The 17308-nt window shown below is 40.6% G+C and overlaps 1 protein-coding gene across 1 annotated transcript in view; it reads right to left on the reverse strand.

Annotated features, from left to right (window-relative positions):
- Positions 1-17031, reverse strand: part of SUN3 (Sad1 and UNC84 domain containing 3) — a 29003-nt gene extending 11972 nt beyond the window's left edge. The window contains exons 1-6 of the mRNA XM_082473196.1: positions 16552-17031; positions 12418-12458; positions 11226-11397; positions 9858-9942; positions 1729-1844; positions 502-669 (exon numbers count right to left, since the gene is read on the reverse strand). Coding sequence (XP_082329322.1) covers positions 502-669; positions 1729-1844; positions 9858-9942; positions 11226-11397; positions 12418-12458; positions 16552-16641 — 672 coding nt within the window. The 5' untranslated portion in view covers positions 16642-17031. The remainder of the gene's footprint in view (positions 1-501; positions 670-1728; positions 1845-9857; positions 9943-11225; positions 11398-12417; positions 12459-16551) is intronic.
- Between the last annotated feature and the right edge of the window lie 277 nt (positions 17032-17308).

A 17308-nucleotide genomic window follows, 5' to 3' on the forward strand; every position in this document is an offset into this window, starting at 1 on the left:
TGTTTTTTTTTAAGTTAAGACATAAACATTTTGGGAGAATGGGAGAGGCATGGAAGAGAACTAATCTCCATTTTCCATTAGAGGAAGTCAGTAGATAATAATCAAAACTGAAAAATCAAGGAATAACAGTAAAAGCAAATATGAAGGCAGTAATGACATAAGCAGCTAAAACCGTTGCAAGTGGAAGCTTCCAGAGAGTAAAAATTGGGGTGGGAGAAGTGGGACAAGGGGAAATCATGTTTCCCTATAAACATGGAAATGTTTCTTTTTAAATTATACACATATAACTTTGATAAAAGTAAAAAATAGAATTAAGTAATAGTAATCATCTGGTCCAACCCTCTTACTTTGTAGATGACAAAACAGGATCCAGGAAGTAAGTGATTTTCTCACAGTGATACAAATGGTTAGCTGCACAGTTCAGATGAGATCCCAGCTCCCAACTCCTAGCCAATCACCTACTATAACCCCTTCTGAATGAAGATTTAGACAGCTTCTCACATAGACAGAAAATTCCTTGGGTGCGCTGGAGATGTTTCCTGAGGGAGACACCTTCTCTGAGATGTGCTCCAGGGTAACAGCAGTTGGTATGATCTTCCTGGCAAGCTTGATTAGGGCATGACCCTGGGAACCTGGAAAGGCCCAGCACTTCCCAGGGTGGACATCCGGCTGGAAAGAAAGCACTGCATTAATCTTTTATCTGCTTATATAAATCCACTCCTACAATGTTGGGCAGCTAATCACTATTGACCAAAGAACTTGCTTATGCCTATAATATGAAGGCACTGTGTGGGATGTATCAAACAGGAAAGCTTCCATGACACCCATAGTTTTGGTTGTGCTGATGTCAATCAGAGCCTTTTATTGCGTGAGTATGTTTTCTTTTATTACTCTAACTAGGCTGTAAGTCGCTACAGGCAGCTAGTTGGTATGAGCGGTGAAGGCACTGGTGAAGACAGTGCTGGTGGTGGTAATGAAGAGTGTGGTGGCAGTCACTGTGGTGACAATGATGGCAGGTGATGATGGTGATGGTGGTGGTGATGGTAGTAGTGGTGATGATAATGGTGGTGATAGCGAAGCAGGCTATACTGGTGGTAAGGAAGAAAGATGATTTCTACCATTTTCTAGATCTAGACTGTACTCTGGAGTGAGATCTATACATTTGCCCCTGAAGGTATTTCTAAACTGGAAATAAATTCAGGTGTGTAGTTATAGTTAAGAAGAGCTGTTCTGTCAGTTGGTGTCTAGTGCCTTTTGAGTTGAACTGAAATGATAGTGAAAATCTTACTTGGAAATATCGCCTATTATAATTGGACTTCATAAAAATGTGTTGACCTGAACAGCACATGGCACAGTGCTTGCACTTAGGGGTCATGCATCTTCAACAAGTGTTTGTTGAGTGACTGAAGTTTTCAGTGGAAAAGGAAGACCACAGAATCAACTTAAAGAAAAGATATGGAATATGTATGTTTTATTTGAGAAGTACATACTCTAGTTCACTGATCTTAGAATAATAAATAATTATTAATTAATTAATTAATCATAGTTCATTGCCCATAAGTAGGAAATGTTTCATGTAGTTTGATGACTGTAGAAATGCAAGAGGACAGTTTCAGTTTCTCTGACAAGTTCAGAGTTGTTTCCATTTCAGACATTAATATTTTTCATGATAAGTAATAGGAACAGAATCCTAAAATATAAACAGGTTATTTTAAATCTAGCTTTTACCTGGAGAATGATATCTGGAGGCATTTCATAATTTAAGAACCCAATCCCATGCCAGTAGAGTTTTGCTTTATTATTTTTGTAACTTTCTGAGGTCCCAGCTTCAAGAACAGAGGCTCCTGAAATTATAAAATAATTTTTAAAATAAAAAAATCACACAATTCAAAACATCATTTAGATTTTAATGTTGCTGGAAAACTATTACTGGGCAACTTACAAATAAGGTAAAATGCATACCAGGAAACTGATAAGAAAAGTATGACTTTCAGCTTTCACTGCCACTGAAATTTTGTCACTTTGAGAAAACCATGCTTGCTCTGTGTGGTTTCACAAAATTTCTGGAACTGATATTACAATAAAAAATTGAAATCTGGAGCAATTGATTTAGACATGGAAGTATTATGTGTACTGTGTTTATTAGCTAAGGAGACATATGGATCCCCATATTTCAACAACTCATGTGATAAATAAGCCCAATTCACTCAAAAACAAAAGCAGAATGACCAGCAATGTCATAAATGTACTAACAAGTTGTATTCATACAGCCATTCTGCAGATTTATTGAGCTTTCATTTTAATCAAAGAAATATAAAATATACTCATCAAATATTATCCCTTCAGGTTACTTCATTTTAGAAGCAAAATGTATCTGACACATAAGAAATAAAGAAAATGCAAATCACTTCCTTAAATTCCATCTGGATATCACAATATAACATTAAAAAGACACATACGTGATGAATATCAGATCACCAGTGCCTTTTCTAAGATGGTAGGATTTGAAATAGTGAACGTACCCAGGGTTGCAGGACTTAGCAAGTAGAAACACAAGATTCCCAGTTAAATTTTAATTTTACATAAACGATGAATAATTTTTTAGTACAGTTACGTCCCATACAATATCTGGGACATGTACTAAAAAATTGTTTGCTGTTTGCCTGAAACTCAAATTTCGCTGAGCATCCTTTATTTTACCTGGCAACCCTGTGAGTACCTTGTTTTTTTTTTTTTTTCATTTTTTCTGGTATGTTTGTAGAATACAGATTTTTAAAAATGCTCTGGTTTTGTCTACATGGTTATTTCCTTGTCATATTTTTTTTAACATCTTTATTGGAGTATAATTGCTTTACAATGGTGTGTTAGTCTCTGCTTTATAACAAAGTGAATCAGTTATACATATACATATGTTCCCATATCTCTTCCCTCTTACATCTCCCTCCCTCCCACCCTCCCTATCTCACCCCTCTAGGTGGTCAAAAAGCACAGAGCTGATCTCCCTGTGCTATGCAGTTGCTTCCCACTAGCTATCTATTTTACGTTTGGTAGTGTATATATGTCCATGCCACTCTCTCACTTTATCACATCTTACCCCTCCCCCTCCCCAAATCCTCAAGTCCATTCTCTAGTAGGTCTGTGTCTTTATTCCCGTCTTGCCACTAGGTTCTTCATGACCTTTTTTTTTTTCCCCTTAGATTCCATATATATGTGTTAGCATACTGTATTTGTTTTTCTCTTTCTGACTTCCTTCACTCTGTATGACAGACTCTAACTCCATCCACCTCACTACAGATATATACAATGGAATATTACTCAGCCATCAAAAGAAACGAAATGGAGTTATTTGTAGTACCTTGTTTCTGAGTGCTGATACCGTCTGCTTGGTCAGTGAATGTTCCTGCTGGACTGATTGGACGGGAATTAAACTTCCACATACTGATGTGAGGACTGACCCCACCCCAGCCATAATCTAGTTCAGAAAACGCTAATTGTGGCAGGTAGGGTTTTTAAGTAATTCAAATTCACTTTTCTCATTCTCATTTTTTAAGTTTCTATTCAGCTTTAATGAGATATACATACTACCCAATTTACTCATTTAAAGTGTACAATTCAGTGGTTTTTAGCGTATTCACAGAGTTGTACAACCATGACTGAAATCAACATTAGAACACTTTCAATCAGCCCCCAAAGAAACCCTATTGTGCTCAGCGGTCACTCCCCACTCCCCCGAACCCCACCCCATCCCTAGGCAATCACTGACCTACTTGCTATCTACATTTGCCTATTCTGGACCTTCTGTCTTGCTGTCTCTTTGTAGTCAATCACAGTAGTAGCCTTTTGAATATGGCTACTTTCACTTAGCACAATTGATACATTTGAGCTTCCTGGCAGGTATAATGAATGTGTTCCTTCTTATTGTTGTGTAACATTCCACTGTATGGATACATCACAACTAGCTATTCCTTCATCTATTTCCAGTTTTGGTGACAGTGAATAAAGTTGCTGTAGACATTCTCAGACAGGTTTTATTGTGAACATAAGTTTAAACTTCTCTTAGGTAAATATTGATACGTAGAGGTGGAATTGCTGGGTCATATGTGTTATGTTTAACTTCATAAGAAATTGTCAAATGTCATACCCTACTGAAGTAAGTCAGACAGAGAAAGACAATTATTGTATGTTTTCACTTATATGTGGAATCTAAATAATAAAACGAGTGAGTGAATATAACAAAACAGAAACAGACTCATTGATACAAAAGAGCAAACTAGTGGTTACCAAAGGGGAGAGGGCTGGGGGGAGGGGCAAGATAGGGGAAGGAGATTAAGAAGTGCAAACTACTAGGTATAAAATAAATAAGATACAAGGATATAATGCATAGCACAGGGAATATAACCAGTATTTTATATGTAATGACTTTAAATGGAGTATAAGCTATAAAAATATTGAATGACTGTGTTGTACACCTGAAACTAATGCAACATTGTAAATCAACTATATTTCAATTAAAAAAAAAAAAGAAAGAAATTGGCAAATGGTTTTCCAAAATGGCTGTACCACGTTATATTCTCACCAGCCACGTGTGAGAGTTCTGCTTGCTTTCCTTTGCTGCCGCCATTTCAGTGTCAGGTTTTGTTTGTTTGTTTGCTGTTCTAATGGGTATATCTACATTTCACTAATGGATACTAATGATGAGCATTTTTTCATGTGCTTTTTTGACATGCATATATCTTCTTTGATGAGGTGGCTTTCAAATCGTTTGCCCACTTTTTATTGGATTGGCTGTTTTCTTACCATTGAAATTTGAGAGTGTTTATAAATTGTGGATATAAGTCCTGTGTCAAGTATTTGGTTTGCAGTCCTGTCTCCCAGCCTGTGACTTGTCTTTTCATTCTCTTCAATGGCTTTTCCAAGCAGAAGTTTTAAATTTAGATGAAGTCCAAATTATCCAGTCTTTTCTTTTTACGGATCACATTTTGGATATTGTGTCTAAGAAATCTTTTCCCAACTCAAAGTCACAAAAACTTTCTCTTATTTTTTCTTCTAGAAGTTTTATAGCTTTAAGCTTTATATTTAGATCATACTTTTTACATTTAACGCATTTTGAGTTAATTTTTGTAAGGTGTGAGCTGTGAGTCAAGGTTTATTTTTGCATATGAATGTCCAACTCTTCCAGCACTATCAACTTGCTTTTTCTCCTTTGTCAAAAGTTAATTAGTGTGGGATTATTTCTGGACTTTTTATTATGTTTCATTAATTTCATCAACATCACATTCTCTCATTACTGTAGCTGTATAGTAAGCTTTCAAATCAGTGTGAGTCTTCCAAATTTGTTCTTCCTTTCAAAACTGTTTTGGCTATTTTAGAAAAAGCTTGTAGATTTCTAAACAATCATGCTGGGATTTTGACTGGGATTGTATTGAATCAATAGACTGGTTAGGAAGAATTGCCATCTTACCAATATTGATGCTTCTAATACACAAACTTGGAAGATCTGTCCGCTTATTTAGGTCTTCTGTTATTTCTTTCATTAGTGGGTTTTTTTTTTTTTTTGCTTTTAGCATGTTTTTCATGTTTTTTACTGCTGCTGTGAATAAGACTGTTTTTAAAATTTCTTTTTCCAATTTCTTACTACTAGCATCTAAAAATTATATATATACAATTGAACTTACTAACTTCACTTATTAGTTCTAGTAGATTTTTTGATGATTCTCTACATAAATCATCATGCTGTCTGTGAATACAGAGATTTTTATTTCTTCCTTTCCAATTTGCTTGCTTCTTTCTTCTTTCCCTCTCTTCCCCTCCACACCCCCACTCTTCCCTGCCCTTCTCTCTCTGATTCTTGTCTTACTTTACTGTTAGGAATTCTAGTACAGTGTTGACTAGGACAGAGCATAGGTCTTTCATCTCCTTAGTTAAATTTATTCCTAGGCATTTTATTCTTTCTGGTGCAGTTGTAAATGGAGTTGTTTTCTTTATTTCTCTTTCTGATAATTTGTTATTAGTGTATAGAAATGCAGCAGATTTTTATGTATTAATTTTGTATCCTGCAACTTTACTGAATTCATTTATTGGTTGTAATAGTTTTTTTGTAGAGTCTTTATGGTTCTCTGTATATGGTATCATGTCATCTGCAAATAGTGACAGTTTTACTTCTTTTTCTCCCATTTGGATGCCTTTTACTTCTTTTTCTTCTCTGATTGCTGTGGCTGGGACTTCCAATACTACATTGAACAAAAGTGGTGAGAGTAGGCATCCTTGTCTAGATCCTGATCTTAGAGGAAAGCGCTCAGCTTTTCACTGTTGAGTATGACGTTAGCTCTGGGTTTGTCATATATGGCTTTATTATGTTGAGATGTGCTCCCTCTGTACACACTTTGCCTCTGTATTTTTTTAGTGGTTGCTCTGGCAATCTTAATACACATAACTAACCTTTTAAAGTCAATTTAGAGTTAATATTTTACCAAGAGGTCCCTTTAACTTCACCCATTGACCTTTCCTTAAGAGTTGTCCATCTACATATATTAAAACCCCATCAGCTAATGTTATAATTTTTCTTTTCAACAGTCATACCTATGTTAAAGAACTTAAGAAAATTGTCTCATAGTTATAGATATTCGTCTTATCTGTTGTTCTTTCTTCTTTCCTTAAGTTCTAAGTTTCCTTTTGGTGTCATTTCCCTTAGCCCTGAAGAACTTCCTTTAGCAGATCTGTTGACAAAGAAGTCCCTTGGTTTCCCTTCCTCTAAGAATGACTCCATTTCACTCTCATTCTTTTTTTGTTTTTTGTTATTTGGTTACACTGGGTTTTGGTTGTGGCAGGTGGGCTCCTTAGTTGCGGCACACTGGCTCCTTAGTTGCAGCATGCATGTGGGATCTAGTTCCCTGACCAGGGATTGAACCTGGGACCCTGAATCGTGAGCACGGAGTCTTAACCACTGTGCCACCAGGGAAGTCCCTCACCCTCATTCTTAAAGGATATTTTTACTGGATCTGCATTGGCATTTCCTTTATTTCAGTGCTTTACAGTGTAGTTCCCTTCTCTTCTGGTCTCCTTGGTTTTCGATAAGAAATCTGCAGTCATTTGTATCATTATTCTCCCATATTAATGTGTGTGTTTTGTTCCTCTTGCTGCTTTCAAGACTTCCTCATCTTTGGTTTTGTGAAATTTATGATGTGTCTGGATGTAGTTTTCCTTGACTTTATCTTGTTTCTGATTTCCTCAGTTTCTTGAATCTATAAATTTACATTTTGAACAAAATTTGGGATGTTTTCAGCTATTATTTCTTCAAATAAATTATTTTTCTGCATTTATCTCTTATCTGCTTCTGAGACTACAAGGATGAGAATGTTAGACCTTTTCATATATGTCCCATAGGTTTCTGAAGCTTTTTCATTTTTTTCAAAATTGTTTCCATTTTTTCCCATTTCTTCAGATTGGATAATTTCTACTGATTTTCAATTTCACTAATTCTTTTCTCTTGTCATTGTCCTATTATTAAGCCCATATAATGAATTTTTTTCAGATGTTGTATTTTTCATTTCTCAAATTTTCATCTGGTTCTTTTCCATAGTTCCTCTGTCTTGGCTGAGAGATCATATCTTTTCATTCATTTCAGCTGTACTTACCTTTACCACTTGAAGCCTAGTTACACTACCTGCTTCAGAGTCTCTGTGTGATAATCCAACATCTGTGTCCTGATGGAGTGGGTTGGCATCTGCTGGTTCTCTTTCCCTGTGCAAATCGGTCACATTTGCCTAGGTCTTGGTATGTCGACTAATTTTGAACTGTATCCTAGACATACTGAATATTATATTGTGAGACTCTGGGTGCTTTTGTTTGTTTCATCAGACAATCAACCAGAAATGTTCAGACCATAAATGCCCCTCCTTTTCTATGGGTGGTGGTAACAATCTCAGTTCCATTTTCAGAGCCTTTACAATAGGCATGTTCTGCCCATGTGCCCCTCAGTGGACAGTCTAAGACCCGAGCTGTGGCTAAATCTTTGTCAAAATCTCAGAGCCGCTGCTGTGCTGCCGTGGGTCCGTCTCCGTGAAAGAGAAGCTATGAGGCAAGTCGGCAGCAGGCCACACACAAGAGGTCAGGGCATCTGCTCTCCTGTCCGGCCTTCTCAAGCCTTCCTCCTACACTCTCTGACCGACAGGACTATTTTGTTCTGGTTCTTTCTAGAACGGTGGAGTTTCTCTCACAATTTTAGTCACCCACCGCACTGTCACCACCTTGTGGCTCTGTCACTGCAGCTCAAGCCTCAGCTCAAGCTTCGAGAGAAAAGAAAAACGGTAAACTCACCCTTGCATGGGCCACATTTCCAGTCTTTTACTTCCCTCCACAATCTGCCTCCTTTTGTTTACTTTTCATCATACTCAGGTAGCTGGTTTTTATATTTTGTCCAACTCCTTTAGTTGTATGTCATCAGCAGGGAAGAAAGGCTGCCCTAGGCTTTTCTCCATCTCATCCTAACCAGAAGCTGGCTGTGCATCATGCTAACATTTATTCAGAAGCCATAACATTTTCTGCTATTCCTTGTTCTACATAGGGTATCTACGGACCTTTGTCATCATGGTTTTTCCAAATGGAAGTTGTAAATATATTCAACAGAATAGGAAGAAGGCATCAAAAGGCTGTATCAGAATGCCAAGACTCGGACTTCCCTGGTGGTGCAGTGGTTAAGAATCCGCCTGCCAACGCAAGGGACACAGGTTTGAGCCCTGGTCCAGGAGGATCCCACATGCTGCGGAGCAACTCAGCTCATGCACCATAACTACTGAGTGCATGCCACATGCCTGCGGTCTAGAGCCCGTGAGCCACAACTACTGAGCCCGCATGCCACAACTACTGAAGCCTGTGCACCTAGAGCCCATTCTCCGCAACAAGAGAAGCCACCGCAATGAGAAGCCTGTGCAAGGCAACAAAGAGTAGCCCCCGCTCGCCACAACTAGAGAAAACCTGTGCGCAGCAACGAAGACCCAATGCAGCCTAAAATAAATAAATAAATAAATTTATGCCCAAGCAAACAAACAAAAAAAACATTCTGTGGGTTACCTTCCCACCCTATCTAAGCTCATGCCTCTCAGGCTTCAGGGAATTCAAAGTCAGGCATCTGTCCTCTTGCTCTGTCTCTCAACACACACACACACACACACACACACACACACACACGACTAATAATCATTCTGGTCCAAATGCTCTTTACTCCATGCAGGACACAAATTTATTCCCGCAATATTAGTTTGGCTTTTGTCACTTGATAAAAATTAGCGTTCCTCTGTGGGCTTTGTATTTCCTCCCTCTTTCTCTTGCATCCTTTCCTCCTCCTTCCCCCCCGCCCTGTCCCATGCTTCACTGAGCCCATGGTCATACACTGCCACAGGCAGGGGTTTCTAGGCAATATTAAGGTTAACGATTCACAGTCTAAGCACTTAAGAATATATTTTTGGAGGATACTAAGAACATTATATACAGTCTTGAGACATTATCACTTAATCACTAATAATGCATTTAGGTTAGTCATTAGTAGTCGTTTTAGTATACAGAGGATAAAATGTTATAATGTTTGTGATGCATCCCCAGCCTCCCTGTGGCAAGCACACTTTCTCTTTGGTGCTCTTAGTGTACGTCACACACGCTAAGGAAGATGCACAGTTTGTGCTCCGTCTGAGATTTGCACTCACCTACAACCATTTCTATTCTCCGCTTTATTGTCTAGGTTTGTTAGTTTTTCCTCCCTTTCCAGTTACCAGATAGATAAACACCAGATAAAGAAAAACAGAGGACATAGATGCTTTTGAAGCATCGACTTTTTATACTGGCCTTGTCACTTCTTTACTCACCTGCTGACTTAAGGGCGTAATCGGCCATCTGGACTTGATCTTCTCTCAACTTTTTAAGTATATAATTTACCAAGTTTGACGTTTCCTGTACAAATTTTAAAAAGAGTTTCCTGTTAACAATCTCTGTCAACTGCTTGAGTTTTGACAATTTACTGTGTTGATTTGGACCCACGTTTCCTAATCTGCAAAATGATAACAACACTGAACGTTGACCAAGCTGCAGATGGAGCCCGGCACCACACACAGATTCTTAATATCGCCTTCCCAGGTCAGTGGGCTCGGTGTTTCTCAGGCAAGTGAGTTATCCAAGCTGCGATGTGTTCGGCCATTCTCCAAGGCCACAGAGCAAGGCTGGACTCAAGCCCCTTCTGAAGCCCTGACAACCACTCCATCACGCTCTCACAGTGGGACAGTCAAATGAGGATGCGTGTGACCTGCTGGGTGCCCCTTTTAGTGTCTCTTCTTAGTAATAAAGACTTGAATGTTCTGTAATATTTGGTTAAATGTATATATATATATATATATTTTTTTTTTTTTTTTTTTTTTTTTTTTTTTTTTGCAGCTTGTGGGATCTTAGCTCCCCAACCCAGGATCGAACCTGTGCCCCCTGCAGTGGAAGCGCAGATTCCTAACCACTGGACCGCCAGGGAACTCCCTGTAGGTATTTGGGGATCAAGGCAGTTTACATAGAGTACATGATTGCTTGTGTTAGAAATTATTCATCATTTGAATTAATATTGAGTTCTTAAGGATGTTCTGAGTCTAAATAAGCAAGTGTCCTGAGAGAACGTAACAGTCTGAGTTCTAACTGAGGAAGCACTTTGTCCCAGGGCCGTGGCAGTGGTGGTCAGTGTCAGCTTTCTGTGTCTTTCAAAAAGCAGAACCTAAGGAAAGGAAAGAAGTTACTGCTAATAAGGGGGGAGAAGAGGCAAAACCAAGCTCATTGGTCTTCATCATAATGTTGCCAGACCTGGTGCTGAGTAGGTCAAATACACGAGCTTTAGGTTCCTGAATAAAAATATTTTACTATTTAAGTATTTGTGTATGGACTTTCAGAGACTGTCATTTCTGAATGAGCTTTTGTTTGTCTTCTTTTGTTTTTTAAGTGCAAAATAAGACAGAATCAGTTACTTATTTGGGTGGGAAGTCAGTTCTCTTGCAATACAAAATCTTCCCTGTGACACAACAATTATGAAAAAGTGTGTTTCCAGGGGCAAGCTTTAGTGAATGTAAGCTACTGCCGGGGAAGAATTTTCAAGAGGACACAGACCACAGCCCAGCTGTCGCCCCATTCCCCACTCACGGAAGCTGTGGATGTGACAACTGAAGGTCGGACGAGCCCCGCCTCCCTGCCAATGCCCACATCACCTCGTCCACAACTTCAGTGTGGTCCCAGCCTTCAGCGTGGTCTCCGTCTGCAGTCCAGCTGTAACTGTGCAGACCATCCCGTATATCTCTAAGCAAGGCCTTCAGAACATCTATTTCTTCAATTAAGAATAGAATTTCACGGAAGTTGTTTTCCAAAGTCTGGCTTTCCTTCCTGTGAATAGAGACCCTCACTGTGAAAGGAGGAAGCGGTCGGCTCCCTGCCGCCCCCCAGGGCTGGGCTTCAGGGCCAGCAAAATGAAGAGGTGCTTTACGTTGCAGAAGAGAGAAGCCCCAAGTGAGGGGCGCTCAGGAGATGCCCCTTGGTCAAAAGCACTGCCCTTCACTACATGGGAAAAGCAAAGACTTTCAGGGAAGCCGTCCTGAGGGCATCCCAGGGCTTGGGGTGTGCTCTGTGCAGGCACGTCCCATCCCTCCCCTGGGGACTGCAGCCACCCTGACCTGAGCTGGGTGATCTCACAGTGTAGATCTTAAATCCCCCTCTCACCTCCTTAGGATGGGGAACACCTTGTACTTTGAGTGGGGTACGGAACAGGAGATTCCCAACCAAGCCCTGAGGCTCTGTGGACCAGCCTCGGGCAGGCGAGGGGGGAGCTGGAGGATCCAGCCAGGGGTGGAGGTGGGGGGCAGCTGCCTTTCACCAGCTCCAGGGTGCAAGATTTTACTTTCCAAGTATGGGCTCTGCTACTTGTACAGTTTGAAAGTTATTAGAAAGAATAAGAAAATGTCAAGCCAATGGGTATTTCTTTATGCTGAAAAAAATGGAAGCACTACTTATCTAGTATTTTCTCCCAATTTTTGAAACAATATAAAATTTTGAAGAAATAAAAACTGTTAAATTTTGGTGTGTTTGTAACAGTTTTTATTCCATGCAAAAACATTGTTACAAAATAATTTTGTGTCCCACTGCACTTCCCAGATCAGTGAATATATTTTAGAATTATTTTAATGGCTTCATAATTCTGCATTCCACATGTTTAACCTTCGACCTGCTCTTCTCATCTTGGTGGTTTCCTTTTTAAAAAAATAATAAATAATATTGAAAGCACCTCCCAGTGTATATTTTCTTAAAGAATGATCCGCATAAGTAGAAATTAGTTTTATAATTTTACAAAAGCATTTCAGTGTTTGGACCCACACCAGAAAGTCACACACACGAGAACATCTCACTCACTTTAAAAGTTCCAGTTGCTCTTTTGGCATTCGAAGCCTGGCCTGAAAAAAACAAAACAAAACAAAACAAAATCATTCCAAATCCTGCCTACTCAGGTGGAGTTATTTTTCCTATTTGTAAAGGGGAAGGAAATCACACTGCCACCCTTGATAGAGACGTGCGGCAAGTGGGACCCACAGCCTCTAAGACACCTGCACCTTCCTGCAAATAGTTACATTTAGAGGAGATGCGGAAGCATCCAGACCTGAGGTTTGTTCCTGCACACAGTGAGGGGCACCCCCTTTCTCTGCGAGAAGCCGATGGCTGGATTCCATCAGCATGCCATCAGACAAATTGCAGGCCTTTACCTCATGCCGGCAGGGTGTCTCAACAGGACCATCTCATGTTTGAACAGGGGGTGCCCAGCCAGGCTGACAACGCTGCTGCTGTTTGGGATGCACACAGGGCGTGGCAGAGGAGGTCCACACAGGACGGCGGACAGAGGGTCTGCTCCCAGGTTGCAGCCACTGCCCACCCAGCTTCCTTCCGCCAGCTCCTCTGTGTGCGAAGCTCCACGTACCTCGTGGGTTCTAGGCTCCCCCACCAACGGCTGCAAACCCAGCAGCTTAAAATGAGAGAAGTGGATTCTCTTACAGGCCTGGAGGCCAGAAGTCCGAGATCAGGGTGTCAGCAGGGCCGCACTTTCCTCTGAGGCTCAAGAGAGATTCCATTTCTTGCTTCTTCCACCTTCTGGAGGCTCCCGGGCTTGCTGTGGCCGCACTGTCCCCACACGCCCTTCTCCCCTAGGTGCATCTCCTCTGCATATCTCTTATCTTATCTGTGTGACACGTGTCAATGGGTTTAGGGCCCATCTGGGAAATCCAGGATGACTTCATCTCAGTAGCCCTAATTACATCTGCAGAGACTCTTTTTCCAAATAAAGGTTCCATGCACAGGTTCTGGGGGTCAGGCCATGAAATAGCTTCTTGGGGGTCACTTTCCACCCACTGCAGTGACCATCCATGAGTTATCTGGGAAATAATGTCCCATCCTTCTCCGCGGACAAGTCTGCTTTTTTGTTTCAAAGACTCTGACTTCCCATCAGTTTGTTCTGCCAAAATGGTGCAAGGAGGGAGGGACATCTCATCCACACTGTTGTGTGACAGTGGAGTGGAATGGAACACTGCACGCCACACAGAAAACAGTTACCTTGCTTTTGTTTTTCTGCTGAGCAATTTAATTTTTAAAAAATTTTTATTGGAGTGTTGTTGTTTTACAATGTTGTGTTAGTTTCTGTTGTGCAGCAAAGTGAATCAAATTATACATATACGTATAGCCTCTCTTTTTTAGATTTCCTTCCCAGTTAGGTCACCACAGAGCACTGAGTAGAGTTCCCTGTGCTAAATGGTAGGTTCTCATTAGTGGGCAATTTAATTTCTTATAGGCTCTCCTCAACATTTTTCTTTTGATGGGGATGTGGATGTGGGAGCTTATTTTTGGTAGGGAGAATTTCTTTCTTCTAGTTTTTCAGTTTCTGTTTGAATAGGTTTCCTGTCGGTAGGGGCAGTGTTTTGCACTTGTTACTTTTTTTCTGTTCTAACCTTAAAAGAACATACAGAAAATATGCCTTCATTAATTTGCTGATAAATGAATTTGAGAGTTCTTTGAAAGCTAACATTTTCCGGATTTTTAAAAGCATTTTTATTTGCCTCATTTCCAAAAGGACTTTACGTGGCTTCCACTATAGGAACAAATATAGTATAAAAAGCCATCAGACGAGGGCTTCCCTGGAGACACAGTGGTTAAGTATCTGCCTGCCAATGCAGGGGACACGGGTTCGAGCCCTGGTCCGGGAAGATCCCACATGCCACGGAGCAACTAAGCCCGTGCACCACAACTACTGAGCCTGTGTTCTAGAGCCCGCGAGCCACAACTACTGAGCCCGCGAGCCACAACTACAGAAGCCCGTGCACTTAAAGCCTGTGCTCCACAACAAGAGAAGCCAACACAATAAGAAGCCTGCACAATGGAATGAAGAGTAGCCCCCACTCACCGCAACTAGAGAAAGCCCGTGCACAGCAACAAAGATCCCACACAGCCAAAAATAAATAAAGTAATAAATTAAAAAATAAAAAAAGCTTAAAAAAAAAAGCCATCAGACCAAAAAAAAGTGAGGAAATGAAAGTGAAGAGAAAAGAAGGACTGGAAAAGGAAGATAACACGTGAAAGATGGGTTGGCATCCACAGGGAAAAAAGAAAACCTCAAAGATGCAGCAGAGGCTGCTGTGGGTACGGCTGGTGATCCATCCCTTCCACGAGGGCCCTGTGATAAGAATGGTGCTGGGGCTCCTAAGAACCTTTCTGGAGCTTCCTTCCGGGCAGGTGTACAGAGCCCCATGGAAGGTTAGGACAGATGTCCAGAGCCTTCAGTAGGACTGCACAGCATCTCCAACAAAGCTCCTGATGAAACACCTGCTGCCTGACCCAAAACATGCCCATTGAAGGAGGACCAGTTGGCATCTACAGTCAACTGAACAGGTGTGGAATCAACAGCCTCCTGAGAAATGACTGAGTAGGGCTGAAAGGGCTGAGTAGAAAAGGTAGAGAAACATCTGTGGACAAGGCCACAGCCTTCTTTGTCATTGTTAACTATTTTACTCTTAAAAATATGGAAGCCTTCATGAATCTGCTAGTCATCCTTGTTCAGGGGCCGTGCTGATCTTCTCTGTACTGTTCCAGTTTTTGTATGTGTGCTGCCTAGGCGAGCACTGTTTTGTTTTTACAGGTAATGTTGACTGAGACCCAAAGCTTTATGCCTTAGAATGTGGCTCCAATACTTCGAGCTGGGAAGAATTGGATGCAAGTGTTCACAAATGTCTCACGTGGCCAGTACTTTTTTTTTTTTTTTAATAACAAAACTGCCACAAGTTATCTAATTTTAAACCTTATAACTTCCAGGGAAGAGGGCACCAACTCAGGTCCAAGGTCATTGACTGGATGGAGTTCATTGGTCTGTGCCTTCTTTCCGTGGAGCAGTGGTTGACTTGACCGAATCTCCTGTCCTTCCTCCATTCTCTCATCTTCGGAGGCCAAAGCATAGGATAGACAAGGTAACATCTGGAGTGCTGGGGTGCACCAGAGAGAGGACACCAGTGTCTGGTCTCAGGCTAAGTCCCTTTTGCTCTAACTAGCTTCAGGACAGCTGTGAGGCCATTCTGTCCACAGCTCCAGGCAGTGGTTAACTGAAGTGCTAGTTGCCATTTTCCACATGCTGAAGCTTCCCTTGGGGTGCTGGCTTAGTTTGTTCAGGATGCTCCAGAATACCAGAAACTGGTTGGCTTATAAATAACAGTTTATTTCTCACAGTTGTGGAGACAGAATTTCAAGATCAAGGCACCAGCAGATTTGGTATCTGGTGAGAACCACTTCCTGGTTCATAGACAGTGTCTCCTCACTGTGTCCTCTCATGGCAGAGAGAGGGCAGGGAGCCCTCTGGGGTATCTTTTTTTATATTTTATTTTTATTTTTTGGCCACACCATGTGGCATGCAAGATCTTAGTTTCCCGACCAGGGATCGAACCCACACACCCTGCAGTGGAACTGTGGAGTCTTAACCACTGGACCGCCAGGGAAGTCCCTGGGCTATCTTTTTTTAATGGGCACTAATCCCAACCATGGGGGCTCCACCCTCATGACTTAATCACTTCTCAAAGGCCCCACCTCCTAATACTTGGGGTTAGGTTTCAACATATGAATTTGGGGGGGACATAAATATTCAGCCTATGACATTCTAACCCTGGCCCCCCAAATTAATGTCCTTCTTACATGCAAAATACATCCATTTTATCCAAACAGCTCAAAAGTCTTTGTTCATTCCAGTATCAACTTAAAAGTCTAAAGTCCAAAGCCTCAACTAAATATCATCCAGGTCAGATATGGATGAGACCCCAGGTACAATTCATCCTGAAGCAAACTCCCCTCCAGCTATGAAGCTGTGAAATCAAACACATTATCTGCTTTCAAACATAGCAGCATAGGATAGACATTCTCATTGCAAAAGGGAGAAACAGGGAAGAAGGAAAGGGTAATGAATCACAAATCTAGTGTATTAGATTTTAAATGAGTGACATACAAAATGATTTAACAAAACATCACCTGGTAATTGTAAAGCTGTGAACCATATTCTGCAATTGCAGCATAAAATTGTCTGGATTTGTGAGGAAACTCTTTTTCTTTCAGCCTCATGTGATTTCTAAATCCTGTTAAGGAAAAGATTGACTTTGATTAAATAGTTTATCTGGAAACAGTTATAAGATATTTTACATTCATGAAACAAAATTTATATTTTCAGGCAGGACAAAAAAAAATTAAAGTTCTTTCTCTGTGTCCATTTGGGCCTCCTCCCTCCCTCTCTAATATGCAGTGTACATCTGCATTACACATTAACCAGAGCTCCTCAAAGACGGGAGTGAACTTTATATAAATATCAGCATATCATTTTGACGTATGAGCTTTTGTCTCAAAAATGTATATGTGCCTTCGACTTCTAACAGGTGGAACAGTTCTCAGAACTACTGAGAGTCTGTCTCCTGAGATATAATCCTCAGTTTGGCTTGAATAAAATTCCTCTTTTTTCTTCTTAACCTGATTGTTAATTGAATTTTTGTGGACAACATATATTAATAGAAATTTCTCTAAGCAGGGAAGCTATATCAGATTCTTGGGTGACAATCATTTTCAATGACAGCATAAGGGGCTCAAAAAATTGTTCCTCCATTGAAACAATCATAAGCTTGCAAAGACTAACAGGACCAACTTTATTGGAATTCTGAAATCTAATCTCAAACTTACAGCAACCAGAGGACTGAAGAAAAGGGCAGATTAGTTTTGGAAAGAGAGCAGTGCGGCATTA

The sequence above is a fragment of the Balaenoptera physalus genome (genome assembly GCF_965194825.1).
Source record: "Balaenoptera physalus genome assembly, chromosome: 8".
Classification (NCBI taxonomy): domain Eukaryota; kingdom Metazoa; phylum Chordata; class Mammalia; order Artiodactyla; family Balaenopteridae; genus Balaenoptera; species Balaenoptera physalus.